Source organism: Typopeltis vanoorti, chromosome 20 (genome assembly GCF_054136105.1).
Source record: "Typopeltis vanoorti isolate ZY-2024b chromosome 20, IOZ_Tvanoo_1.0, whole genome shotgun sequence".
Classification (NCBI taxonomy): domain Eukaryota; kingdom Metazoa; phylum Arthropoda; class Arachnida; order Uropygi; family Thelyphonidae; genus Typopeltis; species Typopeltis vanoorti.
The window spans coordinates 94540931-94563941 of NC_143568.1; the positions used below are offsets into that span (position 1 = coordinate 94540931).

Here is a 23011-nt window from a genome sequence, read left to right on the forward strand (position 1 = left end):
AATAGAATTTACTTGCTAGCTTTTGACTATGTTCAGCATGCAAAATTGTGGATGGTGATGAAAGAAATGGGCTTTCATTACCACATCATTTTACTGATTAGCTTTTATAGTGAACAAAAGACAACTGTGGGGAGGTGTAGGTTCTGCTCCTCACATGTTCAGCATTTTATACCAGGAACAGCATTCATATAGTACTAGATAAGCTACAGACAAGAATTAGGATAGATGGCAGATGGGTCAACTACCTAAGATACTGAGAATATTAAAGTATGCTTTAGAGAAGTACCTGGAAAAGAAGTTTATCTTTATAGGAGAAATAACTGAGGAAGTTAGCGGGTTTAAATATATAGGATTTATCATCCATGCAAAGAATTGCTGTTCAGAAGATGTTACACTGGTTTCCATAAATTAAGGAACAAAGAGAAAAATTGCAATAACTCCAAACTGGTAATTTTTATGCAATTTAGTGAAGAGCAGTATGATATGAGAGGTGAAAGAAACACCCACAAAAAAAAAATAAATAAATAAATAGTTTAATTCAGTAACAAATGGGTACAAAGATGATGGTCAAAATGAGATGTCAGTGTCTCAATAAGGAATGTGGTCACTTCTCACAGCAGTATAGCACTCATAACGATGTTTCATACTGTTTATAATGGTGTCCCAGAAGCTCAGTTGGTATTAATAACCATTGCTCCTGCAAAGCTCCCCCAAGTCTCTCTTAAGGTTTTGGAGAGGGTTGATAGCAGCAACATGTCTGCCTGGAGTATCCCAGACATGCTCAATAGGATTCAGGTCAGGAGACCCAAGTGGCCAGTCCACACATACAATAATCTCTTCTTGAAAATGTTTGTCCTACAAGATGATCCCCATCACTGATGCTCATTGAGCTTCACTTAATGAGGATTAGCATATATCATTTTGTAGGAGAAATGCCTCCCCTATCACACTTGCATATAGGGGTCCTCAGCACCTCCTCTCTATAAATTGCAGCATTCATGGTTCTGCTAGGAAGCACATATAGGTTGGTGCATTTACCCAGTGATATCCCCTCCCCAAACCATCACACTACCTCATTCATAAATGTCCATTTCACAGAAATTAGAGGGATGATAATATGGTTCTCTTCCACATCAGAGCATGCCTGGTATCAATTTGTAGAACACACCAGGACTCGCCTGTAAACAGTACCAAACCCCATTGGTCTTGGGTCCAGTTGACATTGAACACACCCCATTTCAAATGTTCTCTCTCCTCTGGTGTGGGAGATAGGGTTACTCAGATTACTGGTTGCCTAGCATAGAACACTTTGTGACTCATTGCCTTCCTTTACTGTATCTCCAGGATGCTGTTTATGACTGTTGGAATTAGTTCCATAGAACGATTCACATGCAACTATCTTACCTCTGCCTGACTTTGGCTAGTCTCTAGGATTATAATGACTTGCCAAGACATCATTTAACTGAATTCATCAATTAAATGATGTCTTGCAGCGATATCCAAGAATTTTGCTATTACAAAATGTCTTGTTCTCACTCCAGACATGAAATGGAAAACTCTCCAAAATGCCCACTGTTATGCTGTGGCTCATTTGTATAGCCACACTCAGCATCGCTTTTATAATGCACCTGACTTAGATATGTTTTTCCTCTCCCCTACCCCCTGAATTATTGCAATTTTTTTTTCCCTCTTTGTTTCTTAATTAATAGAAACCAGTGTAGAATCTAGGACAGTAGTCAGAGACCTAGTCCAGAAGAATAGATTCATCACCTCAAAAAGTACAACCAGGGATTGAAGGATGTAAATGTTAGAACCTAAAGAAGTTACTGGTATAAAAAGGACAGCTGCTTTTGAGATGTAGTGTACAAGAAGCTGATAGGGTTCATAGAAAGATGAACGAAGAGATAGGTCCTAGAAAGGATTAAGAAGATTTGAACTCATTAAGAGCACTGTTGTGAATGGGTGGGAAAGGGGAGTTTCAGAACAATAGTAGAAGATCATGTACCTAGGAAGAAGGAAATCTTCATTGAGATGACAGGATTAAGGTTTCAAGAAATGTTCACTTAAACAGGGCCTAAAGAGAAAAACACCATATTCCCCATAGTTAAATTCCATGGTTGGCTGTTACACAATTTTTCATCTATGGGCTTACAATAAGGTAGAATAACCTGCATTAACAATGAGAATTGATGAGGCCCACCATTGCATGGCTACCACTGTTCTGCCCAATATCCTTTGTACTCTTTGAACAGTGTAAGTTCAGTACTACTCACACACATTCTACATTCTAATTGGCAATTTCTCGGATGGTGCCACCCTGCAACCCCCCCCTTTTTTTTTTAAGTCGATCAGATTATATTCTTTTCCCTTGGTTATCATCAAGTTTGATTGAACAGTATCATACACTTCTGTGTATTCCACCTGGTGAGGGGATGGAATAGCTTATCAGATAATGGGGATGTTCATACTATTCTGACTGGTCTCTGCATGCTTGCATATACTTTCAGTATAGACCAGGGATTGCATACAGTTAAGATATTGTCATTTTTATAACCCAGCATGCCTTCCCACTTTTTTTTTTTTTTTTGGCAATGAAACACTATCTTTCAGCATTAATTGTTGTGATGATAAAACTGTTTCCTCAGATTATATTTGACTCATTTCTGATTCTTTATTTTCTGCTTTTCACAAGGTTTTAGTTTTCTTGCTTATGTTGTTTAATGATATATTTAATTTCTTATTAAGAATTTAATACTATACCAAATTGAAAACCAAATGCCATATATGAATTCAGTTCTGTATTTCATTGATAATTCTTCTTTTAACTGATACTTGAGAAACACTCATAGAAATCTCTACTATAACATTAGGTATATAACTTTTCATACCTGCTTTAAATGCAAGGAACTAATTTTAACTACATTTCAGTGATTGCGGTTTACTTAATAATCGATATAAATTAACATTCCTTAATTACAGTAAGATTGCCACTGCTCATAAGGAGAATGTGGAGGCTTATTACTGTTTATTTTCATCATTTCTCTTGATTATCTGGTTTTTATCATCTATCCAGCTGAGCACTAGCTTTATAAAATACTGAAAAAATACGAGTTTAATGTATTACTGATCATTATTTACACCTTGTGTTTGGTATATTTAGTAAATCACATTTTGGGATATAATTTGTGACAAAATGTGTACATGAAGATGGAAAAGAATGTACCGAGATATAATGTCTGCTTGAAATATTGCATACTGACCACATCCTACAATATTTATTTTTTTTAAAAAAATGCACTATTGCAAAAGCTTTTGAACTATTCTTCTGGTCTTCAAGTTAGTCATAATTGGGCCACTGATGGTGAGTTTGCAATGAGGAGTTAACTCTACCAAGGCAGTTAAACTTTGAACCTCTAAGTTTAGGTTTAGTTGATCTTATATATAGAATATTTAAATATTGTATATGTGTGTGTGTGTTACCTCTATAAAGTGTCACTGTTTTGCAGAATATTCTTGGTACTTTTTACTAGTGGACCACAAACTTTACCACAGGCTCTAGGTACTGAACAGACAATTGCTCAAGCTGATTACACTACATCAAGGTATTTACATTTTATTCTTTTTTTTAATTATTATTAATTATACTTTGCAGATTCTTAAATGGATATATCTGGGAGGCATTAGGATAAATTTAAACAGAGAAAAACATGAAACAGATTGGGATTATTTTAATAATAGTACAGTTGACTTACTATAGCAAACACTGCAATAACAAAGTCACTTACCCACTCACTATAACAAAATGGTAAAGTTCTCCCAAAAGCCTCATTGGCACAGTGCTTTGCTAAAAGAAATTCATTATAAAGTATTTCTGTGGTTTGTAGTGGTGAGAGTTGATTCACTATGGTAGTGTTTGAAGCAATAAACTTGTGACTGTAATATTTGCTGTGTCCCATAAAATGTAATAGGCATAACTAGAGCTGCATGGAAAAGAGCAGTATGATATCAGGATCAAGATAACTGATGAGAGTAGGAGAAGAGAATAAATTTCTCAAGTTTTTTGAGGGACAGCTACCTTAGAACTGTCCCTCAAAATAACAGACAGCTGTCCTGTCTGTTATCTTAGCACATAACAGACAGGACATGGGAATCAAGGTTCTAGAATTTGATTTTATATCTCAAAGTTATTTCATTTTTGTGAATGTAACATTATGCAGAACTTGAGTTGTAGTGAAGAAATGGGGAGTGGCTGGTGGTGAATGATCAGCAAGTATATGGACAATTGAGTAAACATTGAGGTTAATGAGACAGTACATTTGATGTTTTGGGGGAATATTCTAGAATAATCAACAACCTCGATGCACTTGTTTAACATTAGTTTTATTTATTGTCCAATTCTAAAAAAAAGGACGGATTGTTCCACTTCATAAGAGAGATGATGATAACTCCAAACTGTGTTTGAAATTGTTGTTAAAGTGTTATAAACATTAGTGAGTGAAGATAATGTTTTAGCTATCTGCTTACCTATTACAACACAGAGACAAATGCATTAGACTCAGGAGATGCAGATATGATAGTATGTTTAGATTTTGCATATTCCAGGAGAGAACAGTAACTAGTGGTGTTCCCCAAGGTGTGTTTTAGGATTGTTTTATTGACTTAACTTGTATGCTAATATAGATTCTGGAAGTAGTAATGAATGTATGTGTGGGGGTAGTCAGCATAGGATGACCTTGGGTGCATGGGAAATAGTTGAGTCTGGAGAGATATATGATTAAGAGGTTGTAAAGGTGAATGGACAGAAGCAGGTGTGGTGAATGAGCAGCAAGTATATGCTTGCTGCTCATCAGTATTTGCTTCAAATATCGATAATTTGAAACAAATTATTGGTATTTCATCCTTATGAATGCAACATCATGAAGCATTTGAGCGTAGAGAGTTTGGTGTGGAGGAGGGACTGAAAGTCACATACTGAGGGATGGCTTGGATAGGACTGGTTATAGACCAAGAAACAAACCAAGCTTATAAAAATGAATTTCTTGTTCTTAAGGAATAACTTTCTTAGGTATATAACAGAGTAAACACAAGGATTGAGTCTTAGATCTGATCATGCCAGACACCCTATTTACATGTCATATGAATGGGGAGTCTGATCTATCCCAGTGGACAAGAGTGAACACAAGGTTGTAGCCAGTCATTTGAGAATCAAGGAAAGAATTAATATGCTGATAGTTATTAAAAATTTAGGCGACAACTGAGAGAGATAGCATGGAAAGAGGGGTGGTTGGAAATACACTCTAGCACTGCTGGTGATCAAGAGCTATTTAACAGCAGCAGTGTCACAATGCATTCCAAAAGTTAAAAGGCTAAATAAGACAGGAATCAAAAGGATGAATGAAGAAATTAAGCATACACTTTGGGAAAGAAGACTTTATGGAGATAGCACAAGATGTAGGATAATAAGTTGCATGAAGACTGCATTGAAGGCCAAGAAGATATCTTACTGGTAATGACAGCAAAAGTGCAGTATGAGCAGAAATTAGCTAATTTGGCTAAAAAAAATCATAGTTCTTTTGATATGTAGAAAGTAGAAGGAAGAATGATTATGGGAAGATAATGTTATTAGTCAAAAATGGTACATTGGTAACTGCTGTAGAGAATATAGTTGAATATTCAGTGAACGAATTATCAGTATTTCATCCTTATGAATGAAGCATTTGAGTGTAGAGAGTTTGGTGTGGAGGAGGAACTGATAGTGAGTGAACAAAGGTATATGAAGAATTAAGTAAACTTAATGTTAATGAATGTTGTTAAACAGGTATGGCAAAGGTCCATGCTATTAACTCCCTGAAACATTCCTTTAAGACACAACATGTCGCTGTGTATTGTAAAGGAATGTCATAAAGGGAGTTAATAGCATGCACTTTTTCCATACCTGTTTAACAAGAGTTGCAACAGAACAAGTTCCAAAGAAGTGGAAATAGTAAAATTGTAGTAATTAATGGAGTTGAAGAGGTTAAGGAGGATTAGGATTCAGAATTGGGATAATTGCTTTTTTGTGATGGTCAGAAAATACTATTATGCTTGAATTTGTTGAAGGGGAGATCTTTAGCAATCTTCTTATATAAGTATTACAGCAAGGTTCATTGGAAAAAGAAGATGCACATATAGTGATATACTTGTTTAATTTGTATGTTAATGATATTTGGAAAGGTTTAAAAATAGAACAAAGGTCCTAAATATGGTAGGCAAGTGGGACAGAGTATGCAATTAATGAGAATATTTTGAAGGAGATGAGAGATCTGGGAGTATTGTTGACAGAGACTTGAAGCTTAGGAGTCACATTGCTAAAATTGTGAGGCTGTCACAAAGAATTATGGCATATATTAGCATATTAACATATAAAATCAAAGAGGTTATGGTTCCCTTGTATCCTTGATCAGGACCACATATGGACTACTGTGTGCAGATCCAGTCATCTAGTTTTCAAGTGGATGAGAATATCTTACTCCATAGAAGATCCACTAATTTGATGTTAGGTCTTGGTATCTGGGAAGACAAGCAGATTGAGAGAATGCTATTTGTAGTGCTTGTGAATAGGAGAGGGGATATGATTGAGACTTATAAGTTGGTGAGAGGTTGTTACCAGATTAATGCAAAGGAAATTGGAAATTTTTCATGGAATAGAGGGAAACATGGGTAGAATAAGAGGCCATTCCTGGAAGCTTTATAAAGAGAGTGTGAGAAGGGTGAATGAGGGGTAGGTTTTTTTTTGCATGGAGTATGGATATCGTCATCTGTATTGACATGGAGTGCTCAGGTTTAAAGCATTGATGGAGAAGTCATCATGGGGGGGGGGTCTTACTTGACTCTAGAATCAGTTGAAAGCAATCCTAGATTATGGACAAAAAAGGGAGGAAATTCTGCATCAGTTGCATTCACTTTTTTTTTTTTTAATTGGGATTAGTCTGGTTTAGCAGCAATGTTTTACTAGTTAAATAGGACCGTGTCACTTTTCTATCTCTGTCATTAAATTTGTTCTGCTTTTTTTTTTTACAACTCCTGTGAAGCAGCCCTGCATCAGCAAGTTCTTTAATAAGAATGACTGTATGTCCACTTCTTGGATGTATATTCATCCAAGAAGTGGATGACTATACACCCTCCCACCCTCTCACATGCAGCCACCCGGCCACTTGTTTGTTCCATTCTTAAGATGCCAACAGAGTCTAGGGTTAAAGTGCTATTAAGCTAATTAATAATTAAAATTTTGTTTCATGTTTCTTTTCTCTGAGGTTATGGCTACATAATTTCTAAATGCAATATGTTGCATGTTACAATAATGACCATCATTATTTGATTAGACTACTTATTAGACTATTATTTGATTTCTCCTACCTTTCAAAACTTAAGAATATGAAATTGGATCTGGGAGAGGAGATATATTAAACTGATCTAGATGATCTTAATATAAGATCATCTAGATTAAGTTTTCTAGATGTATGCACATCTAGAAAATTTAATACAAGAGATGTGCACTGTAGCAAACAATATGAGTGTGCACTGAAAAGTGATAATCACCATGAAGAAATTGACGTGTCTGACATGTCTTCTTATATATCCTAAAAGAACAAATTATTACAATTTGATGATACATGGGGGTTTAAAAGGTTTTAAGATATGTTCTTTCTTGTGGTTATATCAGCTGTTTTAGTATCATTTTTGTTCTAGGTGTTTATCAGAAGTTTCAGACCCCCTTTCTCTCATATAACAAAAGTTATGTGCTATAACAAACTATTAAAAAAATATTCATAGAACTAACCCTATTTTAAATTCACTGTTGCAAACAGTAAAAGCACAAATCCTTTGTGATAAGGAACTGAATTTCCTCACAGTATACAGATTCTGGGGGTAATCCTGTGGGAAGTACTGTATAAAATTGAATTTTGTATTGAAACAAGAAAATAAAAAAAGGAAAAAACTATATCTGAGGTCAGTAAGCAAATAAAACTGTCAGAAATAGAACAAAATGGCAGATATAAGTGAATATAGATATCTCCAAGTATATAAGAATATCCTTAAACACTTCAAGGGATGTATTCAAGTGCCATGCAACCTGGCTTACTTTGGACAGGCAGTAAAAACTGATGACACTTGACTAGCATAACATAAGAAATGCATATCTTTCGATCATTATTGATCATCTGGACTATCACACCACCTGTTGGATGCTCCTTCATACAGGATAGCCTCACATGCAAAAATTACAACAGAGATTAACAATGGTTTCGCATTGTTCCTCTCAGATTTGTAATATGGATGCCTTAATCATCCAACTTTTGGGAGACAGTTATTCAGATCATGACCTAAAGATGTCATTGCTAGATTTTACTGTCATAAATTTTGTGATTTTGTGCTCTGAAGATTCTGATTTGAATCCAGTGAAATATCAACAGTGGAAGATTATGCAGCTTTTGTTCTTATGTGGTGTTCAGTTAATACTGTTAAAAGGGTGGGATGATTCATTTTTACTTATAGTGATTAGCCTTTTGTTCCCTGTTTACAGCATGCCAGAACATCACCTCTTTCATGAGATAAATTGAATTTGAGGCAGAATGTTTAAAGTAAGTTTACAACTGCATTATGATATCTCACCTATGGACAATGGCACAAATACTGGGAGAGAATATATATATATATACACACACACACACACTCAGGTCTCTTTTTATGCGGTGCATAACTTCAAAACTTATGTACCATTGTACATAATGAACAGCATGTTGCAGCACATTCTGGAGTAACATGTAAGTAGGGAGTGTCTGTAAATTTTAATTTTGCATGTGAGTAAGTGTTTGTCTTCATTATCGTAAGTCTAAATTTTGCTAATTTTTATTTTAAAGATTTAATTTGGCCCAATGGAGAAAAAAAGAAATGAAAATTGCAATTTTAGATCACATAGCAAAAGGAGAGGGATCTAGCGATTGGTAAACATTTTAATTTAACCAAATCTACTATAAGAGCAATTAAAAAGAATGAAGTCGCAATAAGAAAATCTGTCATTTCTGGCACAAAACTAAGTACCAAATTATCATCGTACTCGAGATGCTTTATTAGAAAAAACGGAATGAGCGCTCGTAATTTGGATTGAAGAATTAACTCGAAGAATTCCTATAAGTGGTTATTTAATTAAACAAAAAGCTCTTCAGTTTTATGAACAGATGAAGCAATTGGAGTAGAGAATCAGAGTTATGAACAGATGAAGTAGAACCATCTACTTCCGCTTCCCAGGCTGATGAAGAATTTTCAGTTAACAAAGGATGCTTACCAGGTTTTTAAAAAGGAATGCACTTCAAAACATGAAGGTTACAGGCAAGGTTGCAGCAGCAGATGAAGAAGCAGCCAAAAATTTTCAAGAGAAGTTAGCCAAAATTATTGAAGATGGTGGATATTGTCCTGATCAAGTGTTTAACACTGACAAAAGAGGATTGTTTTGGAATAAAATGCCTAGTAGAATTTACATTGCAAAGTCTGAGAAAAAAGCAAGTGGGTTTAAAGCAAGCAAAGATTGAGTAACATTGTTACTTTGTAGCAATGCATCATGGGATCGAATGTTGAAACCCCTCCTAGTAAATCGATCTCTAAGACCGTGTGCTCTAAAAGGCAAAGATCTAAAACAGCTGCTTGTACATTGGATAGCTAATACAAATGCCTGGGTAAGAACTGCTGTATTTACCGAATGGTTCAATAATTGCTTTGTACCAGAAGTGGAAACTTATATGAAGCAAAAAGCTCTCAATTTTAAGTGTTATTAATTGTTGACATTGCACCAAGTCATCCACATTTAGAACATCCAAATGTGCAGGTAGTGTTTTTTTTTTCCACCCAATACAACAAGCATTATTCAGCCATTAGATCAAGGCATAATTGCTACTTTTAAAAAATATTACGTTAAGCACACTTTTCAATTTATGTTGGATACACTAGAAAATGAATCATTAACAGTAACTGATGTTTGGAAAATTTTTTTTTATTTTGGACTACTTAAATCATGTTGCATCTGCTATCGCTGAAATAAGACCACAAACTTTAAATGCCTGGTGGAAAGCAGCTTGGCCTGGATGTGTTGCAAACTGCAACCATTCAAACATCTACATTATCAACTGAAATCATTACTTTGGCACATGAAATTGGTAGAGGTTTTGATACATTTAGCCAGAATGATGTAGACAAATTGCTTGTGGATAATGCCTTAAGTGACAATGATATTATTGGATATCGATTAACTTTAGATATCTTCGAAGATCCAGAAAACGATAGTGAAACGGAAGAAAAGTCTGTCTCCCTCACTGCAAATATAATTTGAGAAGGTCTTGAACTGTGCAGTAAATTGGAAAATCATTTTCTTATTAATGACACAAATTCTGAATGAGCATTTAAATTCCAATGTGAGCTGAAGAACTGGTTTGGATATTGCAAGCTGTTTAAAAAATTAGTAAAATCATCATTGCAGAGTTTAATCACTGATTACATTGTCAGAAGAAAATAATCAGCATAGAATGAGGATGAAGCTAATTCTGTTTGTGAAGAACCACTGCCTTTACCATACAGGTTTGATGTGCACACTACCTTTTCTGGTGATGAAAGTGATTTTGCACCAGTTCGCAAATGTTGCCAAATATTGTCTAATAGCAACGATAATTCTGATGAAAAAATGTAAAAAAAAAAGTGTTACATTTCAATAAAATTAAACGAATAAATCTTTAAAACAAACTTAGTCATTCTTATTTTCCTGAATTTTTATAGACGTTTTATGTGATTTTAGGTTTATTTTAATTCATTGCTTCGGTTTTATGCGGTTTTAGAAAATTTTGGAATGTATCCTTAATTTTTCAACATAAGTTAGGTCTTTTTTTATGTGATTTTTTATATGTCGTTTTCTGTGGAACTTATCTATCGCATAAAAAGAGACCCAGTCAGGTCTCTTTTTATGCGATAGATAAGTTCCATAGATAAGATAAGTGTGTGTGTGTGTGTGTGTGTGTGTGTGTGTGTGTGTGTGTGTGTGTGTGTGTGTGTGTGTGTGTGTGTATAGAGAGAGAGAGAGAGAAATTACTGTCTTATTTTATAATTTTTTATGCAGGATTCTGTTCTTTGACCCATGCTCTTCATTATATTTAAATGACTTTTCTTTGCTGATCTCATATTCTATCCATAGTTTTGCTAATGTGATAACAAACCTTGTACTTAAATGAAGCATGTTTCAAGATCTTCCATAGACAACTTAAGCACTGGTCTCTTTTCCATTCTATGATTGGAGGTGAGGACAACACAGTGAGTGTCAATGTTACTAAAACAGTTTTTTTATTTCTTAAGAATGGTGTCATTGCACTTCCACTTATCTTTGATATTATTCCTATCTAGAATCAAAATCAGAATTTTCTTCTCAGGCTTACTTAGCCTTTCTTTAAAAAGAATGTGAAAATACTATTTTCACATTTGTGGTACTGCATCAAAATGCTCCCTAGAATAGAGAAGTCTACTTGAATAGATGAGTCCCCTTCCTCTCCCCTCACATCATTCCTCCACTTTATATGCTTAGAGGAAATACACAATCAGCAATGTATAACATCCCCATTCAATTCAGTAAATTATGGAGAATACAACCATGTTAGGAATAATTACTTTAATTTCTCGACATTTCGACCTTCATATTAAGGATCTGGAGATTGTATATACATACATATACAAAGACAAGCTATATTACATTTCAAACAGTATGCCAAAGTGACAATGATTTGATCAACCATTATTCTACTGGCCTGACCTCTATTAAAAAAAAATACATCAAAAGCTATATCCTATTTATAACATCATCAGAGAACAAATTCATATAAATACTTTTAATATAGCAAAATTGGTGGCCTAATCAGTAATTTAACATTAGTGTTTTTTATATTAAAACTAAGATTCTAAATTACTGCAGTCCTAATTATAGACCAAAAGGTCATGTGGGTAGAATATGTGTCATCATATTCTTGGAATTTTTAAGACTACCATTATTGTTAAGATTAAGGTGGTAGATAAGAATTTCATAGGCATCTTTAAATTTACACTCATACACCATGTTTTGGTGTGATGTAAACAGATGCCTTTTCAGTCAATTCTGTGTAGAGTATTCAGGCATGATCAGAAACACCAGATTTACTAATGAGCTGTTTATGTTCCTTTTTTTTTTGGATTGGAATTGTGCATCCTGTTTCACCTATATAGGTCAAAGTAATGTGCAATGAATATGGCATACTCCAGAGTGAGCTAGTGGAGGAAGTGGATCCTTGGATTAGTTGAATAAGTTCTTTAGTATTCTGCAGTATTCTCTTTATTTTATCTGATATCCCTTTAATATATGGAATAGCTATTCCATACATTAAAGATTGTAGTTTTATTGTAATCTAGTTTATTTTTGTTTTTAAGTGGGGTCTTGTGAAGAATTTTGTTGATAGTATTTTTTCTGTTGCCATTTTTTCAGGAAGGTATTGCCAATAACATTTAATTCACGTTTAAGTACTTGCTCACTGGAGCAAATCTTTAAAGCCCTGTTTTTTTAGCATGTTAATGATGCCTAGTTTTTGTGTTGAGTGGTGGTAAGGATTTATGTGTATATATTGGCCAGTATATGTAAGTTTACAGTAAACTGTGAAGGAAAGACTGCTGGAAGGAAAACATGTGACAAGTGTATCAAGAAAAGGAAGTGTGTTCTGACTTTCAATTTCAATTATGAATTATATGCATTTGTGTTGTTTGTTTTGGTGGAGAGGAAAGTGTCTAATATCTAGTAGCCATGGGACCAGATAAAGACTCATCGAGGGAGGGCACCTACTCTACAACTCTGTCTCCACAACTCAGTTCACCATCTAGAATGAACCGCAACTACACCAATACCATCTACCACCCATCAACTAATATTTTCACAGACAATCACAAACATCCATGTCCATGGTGGGATTTGAATTGGCAGCCTTTTGGCTGGAGAGCAGATTTGCTAACCACTCATCCAGCCAGGCCAGCATAGATGCTGATCACCATGTAACACTAAAGGAAAGGATTATATAACATTTCCAGCTCTTCATATTTATCAAGCTAATCTTCCTCTCCATTAAGTGATCCATCAGCCTTGCATCCTGAAGAAGTTTTTCCTTTCTTGCCAAACATTTGGAAAATATTTGGAACATTATTTTGTATGAACCAAAACTTCCCAATATCTTAAATAACTAATTCACAATTAGCAATTAATTAAAAATTATTAATGAATTAAAAAAATTAGTAGTATTGAAGCAAATATGCAAATTTTTTTAGGAAAGACTGCTGGAAGGGTTAGGTTATTATGCTTTAAGTTATTTCTTGAAGGGAATTGATAACGATTAAGTAAGTAATGATTTGGAGCATTTCTTTTAGGTGGCTGATAACTCTGTTCAAGAGAAATCTAAAAAAAAAAAATTATTTTTTCTCTGACAGGAAAAAGATAAAAAATATTAGAGGAAAACCTGTCAAGAAATCTAGAGATTGGATCTTAGAAAAGAAAGAAAGACGTCGACGGCAAGGCAGGTAAATGTCTTAATATAGAATAAATTTCAGGATACACAGCAACTATATAATTTACTACTGATATAAATATTTATATATTTGTTAATTTTAAGCCTCCCCCTTCAATGGATAGAGCCTTAAAATTAAGTCTTTAGTTATTATTTATTGGTTTAACTACAGTGGAGAAGTAACTTTTGAGCCTTGTATTTAAATTTTTGCTGACTGAAAATCAATGTTTGTTTGTTTGTTCTTTCATGAGAACAAGTTTGTATAGTGGGCAATGGAAATCAGATTTTCTCACTGTTTGATAGCTTATAAATAATTAAAATGAACACAAATTAATAATAGCCAAATTATTTGAAAATGTTTTCATGTGAATCCTGCCTATATCTGGCTGTTAGCATATAGTACTGGATGAGTAAGGGTTAATCCAGAAATCCTTGTCTAGAGACCAAGCATAATACTTTTTCAAGCCACTTCTAGTAAGCAGAGTTTGTTGTCTCACACACCAAGCAATGAAATGTATCCACTACCTAACGACATTCACAAATGTCCATGCTCAGTGGTGATATTTAAACCCATGGCCGGTTGGTTGAAGAACAAGTGGTTATGTTGTTATGTTGGTTATGTTGAATAACCACTGAAAGTTTTAAGCTTGTGAAGATTGCATGTCTTTTTTGTGTTTTTGTCTCAGCTATAAAGCATGACTTTCTGTTAGATTATATTAATTTCTTAATTAATCTATGTATTCACTTAATTAAATTGAATCCCATAGCTATCACGAGATTTGTGGAAACCATTAAAAGTAGACTTACAGTCATGGGACATAAGTTGCGAGTATGATAGTCTTGTGTTTCACTCATATTCAACTTTTGACAAAGATGATAAGATTTAGTATTGATATAACCCCTGATATTGCTTTTCTGTCTGTATACATAGAATAAAAAAGATCACTGCCTGATTGTCTCATTGATTAAAGAAGGTTTGGTAAATGAAGATGTTTATCAGATTCAATCTCCAGGATTGACTGGTTCCTCTGATAGATAGAATTTATCTTGTGGAGGAAGGCTTAAAATTGTTATAAAAGATTTAATCCACAAAAATATCATCCACATAATGCAGCCAAACATTAAATTGTTTATCACATTCATCTTTCTTTATAGTGGTTATAACTGTCATCCATCACTGAGAGGAGATTTTTAGGATTTGCATTCCAACACATCTGAGGTACTTCAGAAAAGACAACTAGATTTCGACATTCTGTGTTTCTCGGTCATCTTTTTTACATGATAGTTTGTTTGCTTCATTCTTGCATTCTCTGAAATACAAGCTTGATCTAATGTCCTATGTATGAGCTCACCAAGTGACTTATTCATATAATGTATCATATTTGGCAGACAGGAAGATCCATTTATATAAAAGAATTATTAATGCTATATAAGTTATTATAAGTCTAAGAAATGTGATTTTTTCAGCAAGTTTTTTCTAGTCATAGTTCATTGGAACAAAACAAAAGTTATCCATAGGAGCTGTTTTCTGTTCAAAAGATGTTATTGCATATATATATATATAATCTGTATTTCTCCCTAATTCTTATTAGAATCCAATGGCAGTTCAGCAGTACTTTTTCTCCTGCATCATCATGCATATCATGTTATAGTTGTATGTAATTTAATTTTAATTGTTCTACTCTGCTTTACTTGTTTTTTTTTTTGTTTGTTTGTTTTATCTTGAGTATTCTTGCTCCAGTGCTTGGTTAAAAATACTTTCAGGGGTAACTTTTAGCATTGCCAGATGCATATATCTTTTCATTCAATGATTATTACTGCACACTATATTTAGTAAAGCATTTTGAAGTACAGGGTGTTTCAAAAAGAATGACCCGATTTCAAATAATTATATTTAATAATAGATATACAATTTTCAAATCGGGACAATCTTTTTGAAACACCCTGTATATAAGTATCCTCTGCAAGGATAGAAAAATAAGAACTCTGGTTGACATAGAAAAAAGCAGCCCATGAAAAGAAATACAGAAAGTTCCTACCTGATAAGTCAACATGTGTACTTGTTGCTGGAAGATAGGGTTGACTATTGGGAGAAGCATATGTGTGCATCAACAGGCCATCTGTGGCCCACTAGTTAGGTGGAATAAATGATTGGTGGAGAGACATAGTGGCAGTAAATAATCCATTCATTATGGATTATTTACTGTCATATAATTTCAGTTTCTTTAATTTTAGTTATGAAAAGGGATGAAATTGAAACCAAAATTGAGAATGATTTGATAAATTTTAGTCACCATTTATCAAATTCCTGATATGTATCCTCAAAGGGTATACAGGATACTATATGATAGCGCTACATGAAAAGTGTACATTCTTACTAACTTCCTTTGATAATTTTCCTCCAAATTAGTTTTTTTCTCCTGTGAGGACTCTAATATTGTCAGACCTTATATTCCAATCTTCTAAAAGACTTCTGCTGCATCAATCTATCTAGATCTTGCTCTTCTTCTAGGTTTTTCTCCCCTGGCATCAAACAACACCTGTTTTGCTACCCTTCCTTTTCCCATTCTGTTTAAGTGATCATACTACCTGAAATCAGCTCTACTCACACATTCCTGAATGCTGACAATGCCAAGTTCCTTTCTGATATTTTCATTAGTTAGTAATGACTAATCCATATCCTGAGCAGAAATCCAGCTAATACTTTGCTTTGCCATTTTCTCTAAATTTTCCCAAAAGGATCCTATATGCCTGGTCGGATTCATTTCCTATTCTGCTGTAGATTTCCAACAAGGAACCAGTTCTGCTGTTTAGATCTCTAACACCATTTTCTTTTAAGAGAATAAACTGCCGGCCTGGTTGGCTGAGTTGTTATCGTATCCGCTCTGCAGCCAAAAGGCTGCGGATTTCAATCCCACCATGGTTTATTTTTATTTTAATGTTGGGCCCATATATGAGAGGTTGGCTGGGCAACCTCTCGTATGTTAGTACCGGGAAAGGAGAAACTTGTTTACATCTGATTTAAAAGCCTGTGTTGTATTCCTTGGGAAATATGTCAGGGATAAGGCTATTCCACAGTACTGCAGTAGCAGGGATGAAGGAGGAAAAGAAACTTCTTCTGTGGATTTCAAGGTGAACTGTGAAAGGATATTGAATGGCAGCTGTACGTGCAGAGTGGGGTAATTATTGATGCTGTTTCAGATGAACATTTCCCATGGAAATATTTATAGAATATACAAGTCGCACAGACCAAGCGTCTATGTGAAAGTGAGGAGAGCGAGTTGGTGAGATATGGGTCATTTATCAGTCTAATTGCTCTCCTCTGTATTGAGTCAAGCACATTTTGAGAGAGCTTTTAGGAGCCCCACTCCAAATGTGAGAGCAGTATTCGATAGCTGGGTGGATTTGTATAATGTTAACAGCTGTTTAGAGGTGAAGTAGTATCTTGAGCAAAACAGAAAACCTAGTTTTTTGGAAGCTGAGGATGCAATGGTTGTGATGTGTTCATGCCAGGAGAGGTTTGATGTCAGGTTAATTCCGAGAAGAGAAATCTCATCGTCTGGGAATTTGAGTGTTATCAAAAACAAAGTTGGGGGAAAATGGTTCTTTTTTGTGAGAAATAAGACAGAACTGGGTTTTACTAGCGTTGAAGTTGACGAAGTTATCTGAGCCCCATTGGAGGATGGTTTCAAGATCAGAATTAAGGGCATTGGTGGTTGATGTTCTGTGGGTCGAAGTGAGTTGTGTAGAGTAGGGTTTGTCAAATGAGAGCGAGGAGTGTAACATGCTGTCGTCTGCAAAACTGTGTATTGGGGTAGAGGTCAACTGAAGTAGGTCATTGATATATAGAAGGAAGAGGGTCGGTGAGAGAACTGAATCTTGTGGGACCCCAGCATTAGTTGGATGGTGAGAGGATAGGGAGCCATCTACCATCATACATAGTGTTTGTCCAAACAGGAAGCTGGCAATCCATCTGCAGAAGTCTGGAGACAGTCCAAATGATGGGAGTTTGCTTTGTGCCAGACCCGGTCAAAGGCTTTAGAGATATCAAGTGCAACTACTTGAGATTTGCCGAATCGTCCATGGCATTTGTCCAGTGATGGGTGATGTGCCTGGATGTTTATGATTGTCTGTGAAAATAGTGGTGGTGGTGGACAGTAGATGGCATTAGTGTAGATAATGTGGTTTGCTATAGTTGGTGAATTGAGGTGAAGACGGAGAGTTGTAGAGTAGGTGCCCTCCCTTGATGAGTCTTAGGACTCCTTGGAGGTGTCATGTAATAATAATAATAACAATAATAATTTGGCATCTAATAATGTAATTTGGCTGTAATGTATAAAGTTTGTCATGGATCAAATCCTGGAATAGTTGTGATATACAAAGCCTCATTTGCAAACAATCATCATATTTACTGCTGAAAATGTTTGCAAATCCAAAATGTTAGTGTATATTTTTTCACTCTTTTGTATTCCATATATAAATTGCCATTTGTTCTGTGGACATTGATGATAGCAGCATGCTATGTGCAACTTCAAGGTCAGCCTATTGTTTCCATTCATCTCTATAGCAAATGTATTTACTGACTTGTAGAGTACTAATAAACTAAAAGAACTGATATTATGTTAAGATTAAAAAAATAAAAACTTAAATATGTAGTGATGATAATCACTTGCAAATTTTACAACTCTGAAATTTTAATAAACACCTACAAAGTATTAAAAAACCAAAATAACTGATTCCATTTGTGAAGGTACTAGTTTTAACTATTTTAAAAAATAAAAGAGGTACTGAAAGATGATTCTCATGACTTATGAGGGTGGTCTAAAAAAGTTCTTGGCCCAACAATGAAAAAACAAATTTATAATTTCAAAATTATTTCTATTTTTCAACATAATCTCCCTTAAGACTAATACATTTATTCCAGCGATGCTTCAGTGCCATTATCCTGTCCCTGTAGTGGTTCTCAGTAAGATCTGCAAAATAGCCCTCTACAGCTGCAGTCACCTCTTGATTCAAAGAAAAACACTGACCAGCAAGGAAGAGTTTTAGTTTTAGGAAGAGATAGAAGTCAGAGGGAGCCAAATCTGGCGAATAGGGTGGCTGTTCAACCATTTCATAGTGCAGATCCCTTAATTTTCCCATTGCTAAAACACCTTTGTGGGCAGGTGCATTGTCCTGATGAAAGCTGATTTTTTCTTCTGCAAACCAGGTCTTTTCTCATGAAAAAGAATTTTTTCATCTAGTCATCTAAATCTTTCATCTAAATTCCAATATTATTCCAATCGTTCATCTTTCATCTAAAAGATTGGAATAATATTCCCCATTTATTGTTTTACCCTTTTCAAGATAATTAATAAACAAAACGCCCTTAGCATCCCAAAACACCGATGTCATGATCTTTCCTGCTGATGGAACCAGCTTTGTCTTCTTTGGCGCTGAACAACCAGCTTCTGTCAACTGTTTTGACTACTGTTTGGATTCTGATCTCATCCATAGTAATAAATCGATGCACAAAATCAATTTTATTCTTGTTAAAATGCTCCAAGCACTGTTCAGAGATTTTCATGTGAGTGTGTTTTTAATCTGCTGTGAGCAAGTGTGGCACCCATCTAGAACAATGCTTTTTCATATGCAATTCTTCATGCAAAATATATCCTACATGTTCTTTTGAAATGGCTATAGTCTCAGCAATTTCAAGCACTTGGACTCGCTGGTCATCCAATACCATATTGTGTACTTGATCAATGATTTCTGGTGGTGTTACACTTTTTTGGACATCCTCCATGTGGATCATCTTCAAGGCTCGTACGGTCATGTTTAAACTCAGCAGCCCATTTCTTAATTGTCGAAAACTAAGGAGAAGAGTGGTCATAAACTTTTATGAACTTTGAATGAATTTCTTTTGCAAAGAATTTTATAACAGCACAAATCCATTTCAAGGGATACAGACAACACTTTTGCTTTAGACAGCTGTATAAAACAAGCTACTTGATAGAATGACTTGCAATTTCACATGGATGCTTATGACAGATGTACCAACTTAGAAAAAAAAATCTTGGCGATAGTGTTGCCATCTATGGTCAATGCCGAAAACCTTTCAGACCACCCTCGTATTTTAATTTTTAAAACTGTTCAGTGTTCTCGAAGTAAATAGGTCTGCCATCAGTGCATGAACAGCTGACGAGCAGGAATGCTAGTGTCCTCTGTTAATAAATGCAGCTTGCTATAAAGAATTTTTGAACTTCTCATTGTTTGCAGTAATAAGCTAAAAATGGTATTGCTGCTGTGGACGTCTATCAGCCACTGAATTAGAAATCTTTATGCAGCATATGTGTTTAAAATACTTAGTCCAAATATTTAGTCTAGACCAGTGATTTTCAACCGGTGTGCCAGGAGAGATCTTCAGGTGTACCGCAAGATTTATGAAAACAGATTAATTGAAAGAAATAATGTGGTAATTTGCGCATTTATTTATTAGTTAGTGTCTGGTCTTTCCTCTTCTTGTGTGTGTAAAACAATCAAAATTATGCCTGTTTTTTGCCAGATCATCAAAAAAATTAAAAGAATATATTTTTAGTGTGCCACAGAATTTTAATAATTAGTCTAGGTGTGCCGTATTATGGAAAAGGTTGAAAATCACTGGTCTAAGTTATTTAGTCAGTAATCATTAGTAATGTTGATCATCACAATGGGAAAAACAAAGGATCTTTCTGGAATTCAATAAAGGGCTTATTGTGGGTGTCTGTCTGGCTGGCTTCAGCCATGATTTTGAAAACAGCTGACTGGTTTCTCAAATGGTGAGATATCCCAGGTATTTAATCAGCAAAAAAAATAATCCACATTGCTTGTCTAAGAGGCATAACTAGTCTTAAGGCAGTCTGTCAAGAATGAGATCACCATCATTTGAGAAGGCTTGTACGGACAACAGATCTTGCAGTGTGCAGCAATTGACTATAGCATTTAATGAATGCTATTCCTGACCCATATCTCACCAAACTATGCACAGGGAATTGAAGATGGTATTGGCAGTCGCATGCCTATACAGAAACATGGTATTAAATAAAAGTTTCTAATTCAGTGGCTGGCATGTATGTCAGAGATGAAGTTATATTCAGGAGCTTAATATCACTTACTGTATTTGCTATATTAGTTTTAAAGATGCATAAAAACTTTAGAAACTACAATTCAGGTTTTCATAATGCAGAGGATAGCCCTATAACAAAACAGTAATGCATTCCTTGATAGTTGAGAAAAGTAAAAATATTTCTTTCAGTTGCATATTTCTGTTGTCTAGCTGTATTTTTTTTTTTTTTTTCCAGGGATGTAAGGGCAGACAGCAAATATACTGGAAGAAAGAGAAGTGGGAAATTTTAGAATAAATTTTGAACAAGTTGTTAATAAAAGAATGTCTCTTTGTTTTTTTTTCCCTCTAGTAGATTTTTTTGTTGAAAGAAAATTTGTATAATTTTGTTGGCATTTGATCAATTTGCTTGGGGAACATGAAGCTTAAGTGTGTATATATATGTATATATATAGATAGAGAGAGAGAGAAAGAGATTGCTCTTCTGCAAAATCCTTTAGAATGTGTTCTCTGATATGAATCAGCTCCTGTAGTGGTACACGTTCAGCTTATATACAAGTGTGTACTCAGCCTGATGAAAAGCTTAATTCATAGAAAATTAATCATTCCTAACATCTCCCAAATGCATTGTACTGCTCTTTGAGTGCTCCAGAAAGTAAAATAATATCTTTGCTTACATGAGAGAAACAGTGATAAGATTTTCTAATCCAGAATAACTACAACCTTTTTTTAATCTATTTTTGAAGTATGTTTTTGAAGAAATCCAGTTACTGAATTGCACCGACTTCTGATATATCATTTCCTAATATGACCTTATATAAGGGGATGTGTATAGAGTACTATGATTGTACTACATAATTGATTACATTATTACTAACTTCTTAGCACCAATTTTTACAAAATATCGTTGTCTTATATTTTGATCTTCTAAGAGCTTGGTCTTAATTGCCCTAAAAGACCAAACAGTGGATGACAAAGACTTACTTCAGTCTTTTTCTTCCACTGTTTTTTGCTGGGAGAGTCATGTATTCTGATACAACATACTTCAAAAAAGCTTATGTCACACCAGGTAATAAAACCAAATTTATATTGACATGCAGATATCTCCCCTCCTCTCTAAGATTTGTCCATGGATACCAATATATTCTACAAAAAATCTTTTAACAATAATTTCATAATTTCTGCATCATGAGCTATGTAAGATTGCCCACAACAAGGAATTCTGTAAATACATGAATGTTTTTAGCAGGGCTCCAGAAACCCACTCGTTATGGGTAAGTTATCAGAGACAAGGAGGCGAGCGGATTTTCACCTTCTTTCTAAATACATTCAAAATATATCATCTTATTTTCTTTGCATGATTTTACTGGTTTTTTTTTTATTTATTTATTGTTATTTTACACATCATTCATTGTCATTTGATTACTGGCAGCTGCCAATGAATTTATTAAAGTGTTATTTGCAACCAGGAGAACAGTACCTTATTTAATAACTTATTAAATAATTTAATAAGTTATTAATAATAGAGCCTCCATAGTTCAGTCGGTATAGACGAAGCCCTTTGGTTGAAAAGACCTGGGTTCGATTCCCATTCATGACGTGAGGAATCTTAATCTGGCCTCTTTCAACTAAAGGTGAATTAGCCAGTCTCATATGGGGGTAGAGAGTTTTTCCCCCTAGAAACTTGGGTTTTTCGCCCCTCAGAACAGGCAAACTGGCCCGTTAACATACACAGATCTACAGTCATAAAATACATACTTAATCCTCATTAGGAGGACTCAACCTGTTTTAAGGGATGGCTGAAGAAAGGGGGGGGACCCCACATGAAATAAAAAAAATAAGTTATTTAAAAGTTAGTTTGGCTCTTTTTGAAAAGTGAAGCAATTCCAGTCTGGCAACAGGTGGCACTATTTATCTTTCACTCCCTTTTATAAACTTATGTCTACCTGGCATATGGAGGTTAATTTGGAATCAAGAATTCTCAAAATATTTTATTTTGCATAGCTTTGTATGCAGTCATCACCACTATTCATAGCAAAAAATTAGAGATACCATTTAGAAAAAAAAAAAAAAGTTTAATAAGATCAGTTTTCATTTCTTTCACAGACAACTAATAAAATAAGACAGATTTATATTCTTTTCTGACACCCTCTTTAACCTTTATGTATGAGTTCAATTGTAATATAGTATTAGCATATGCTTATTTTCACAATTCACAACATATTTGCTTAATGTAATTATATACTGAACATTTTACATAATATAAAGGCTTTTTAATACTGTTACTTAAAAATGCAATTATTTTGTAAAGGTAGTCATTTGTAGGCAAATCATGTGACCG

The 23011-nt window shown here is 34.6% G+C and overlaps 1 protein-coding gene across 1 annotated transcript in view; it reads left to right on the top strand.

Moving 5' to 3' along the window:
* LOC150095675 (18S rRNA (guanine-N(7))-methyltransferase) overlaps nucleotides 1-21015 on the top strand; it is a 136094-nt gene extending 115079 nt beyond the window's left edge. The window contains exons 10-12 of the mRNA XM_090410109.1: nucleotides 3507-3602; nucleotides 13513-13602; nucleotides 20909-21015. Of these exons, the coding sequence (XP_090266235.1) occupies nucleotides 3507-3602; nucleotides 13513-13602; nucleotides 20909-20963 (241 nt within the window). The 3' untranslated portion in view covers nucleotides 20964-21015. The remainder of the gene's footprint in view (nucleotides 1-3506; nucleotides 3603-13512; nucleotides 13603-20908) is intronic.
* The last annotated feature ends 1996 nt before the right edge of the window (nucleotides 21016-23011 follow it).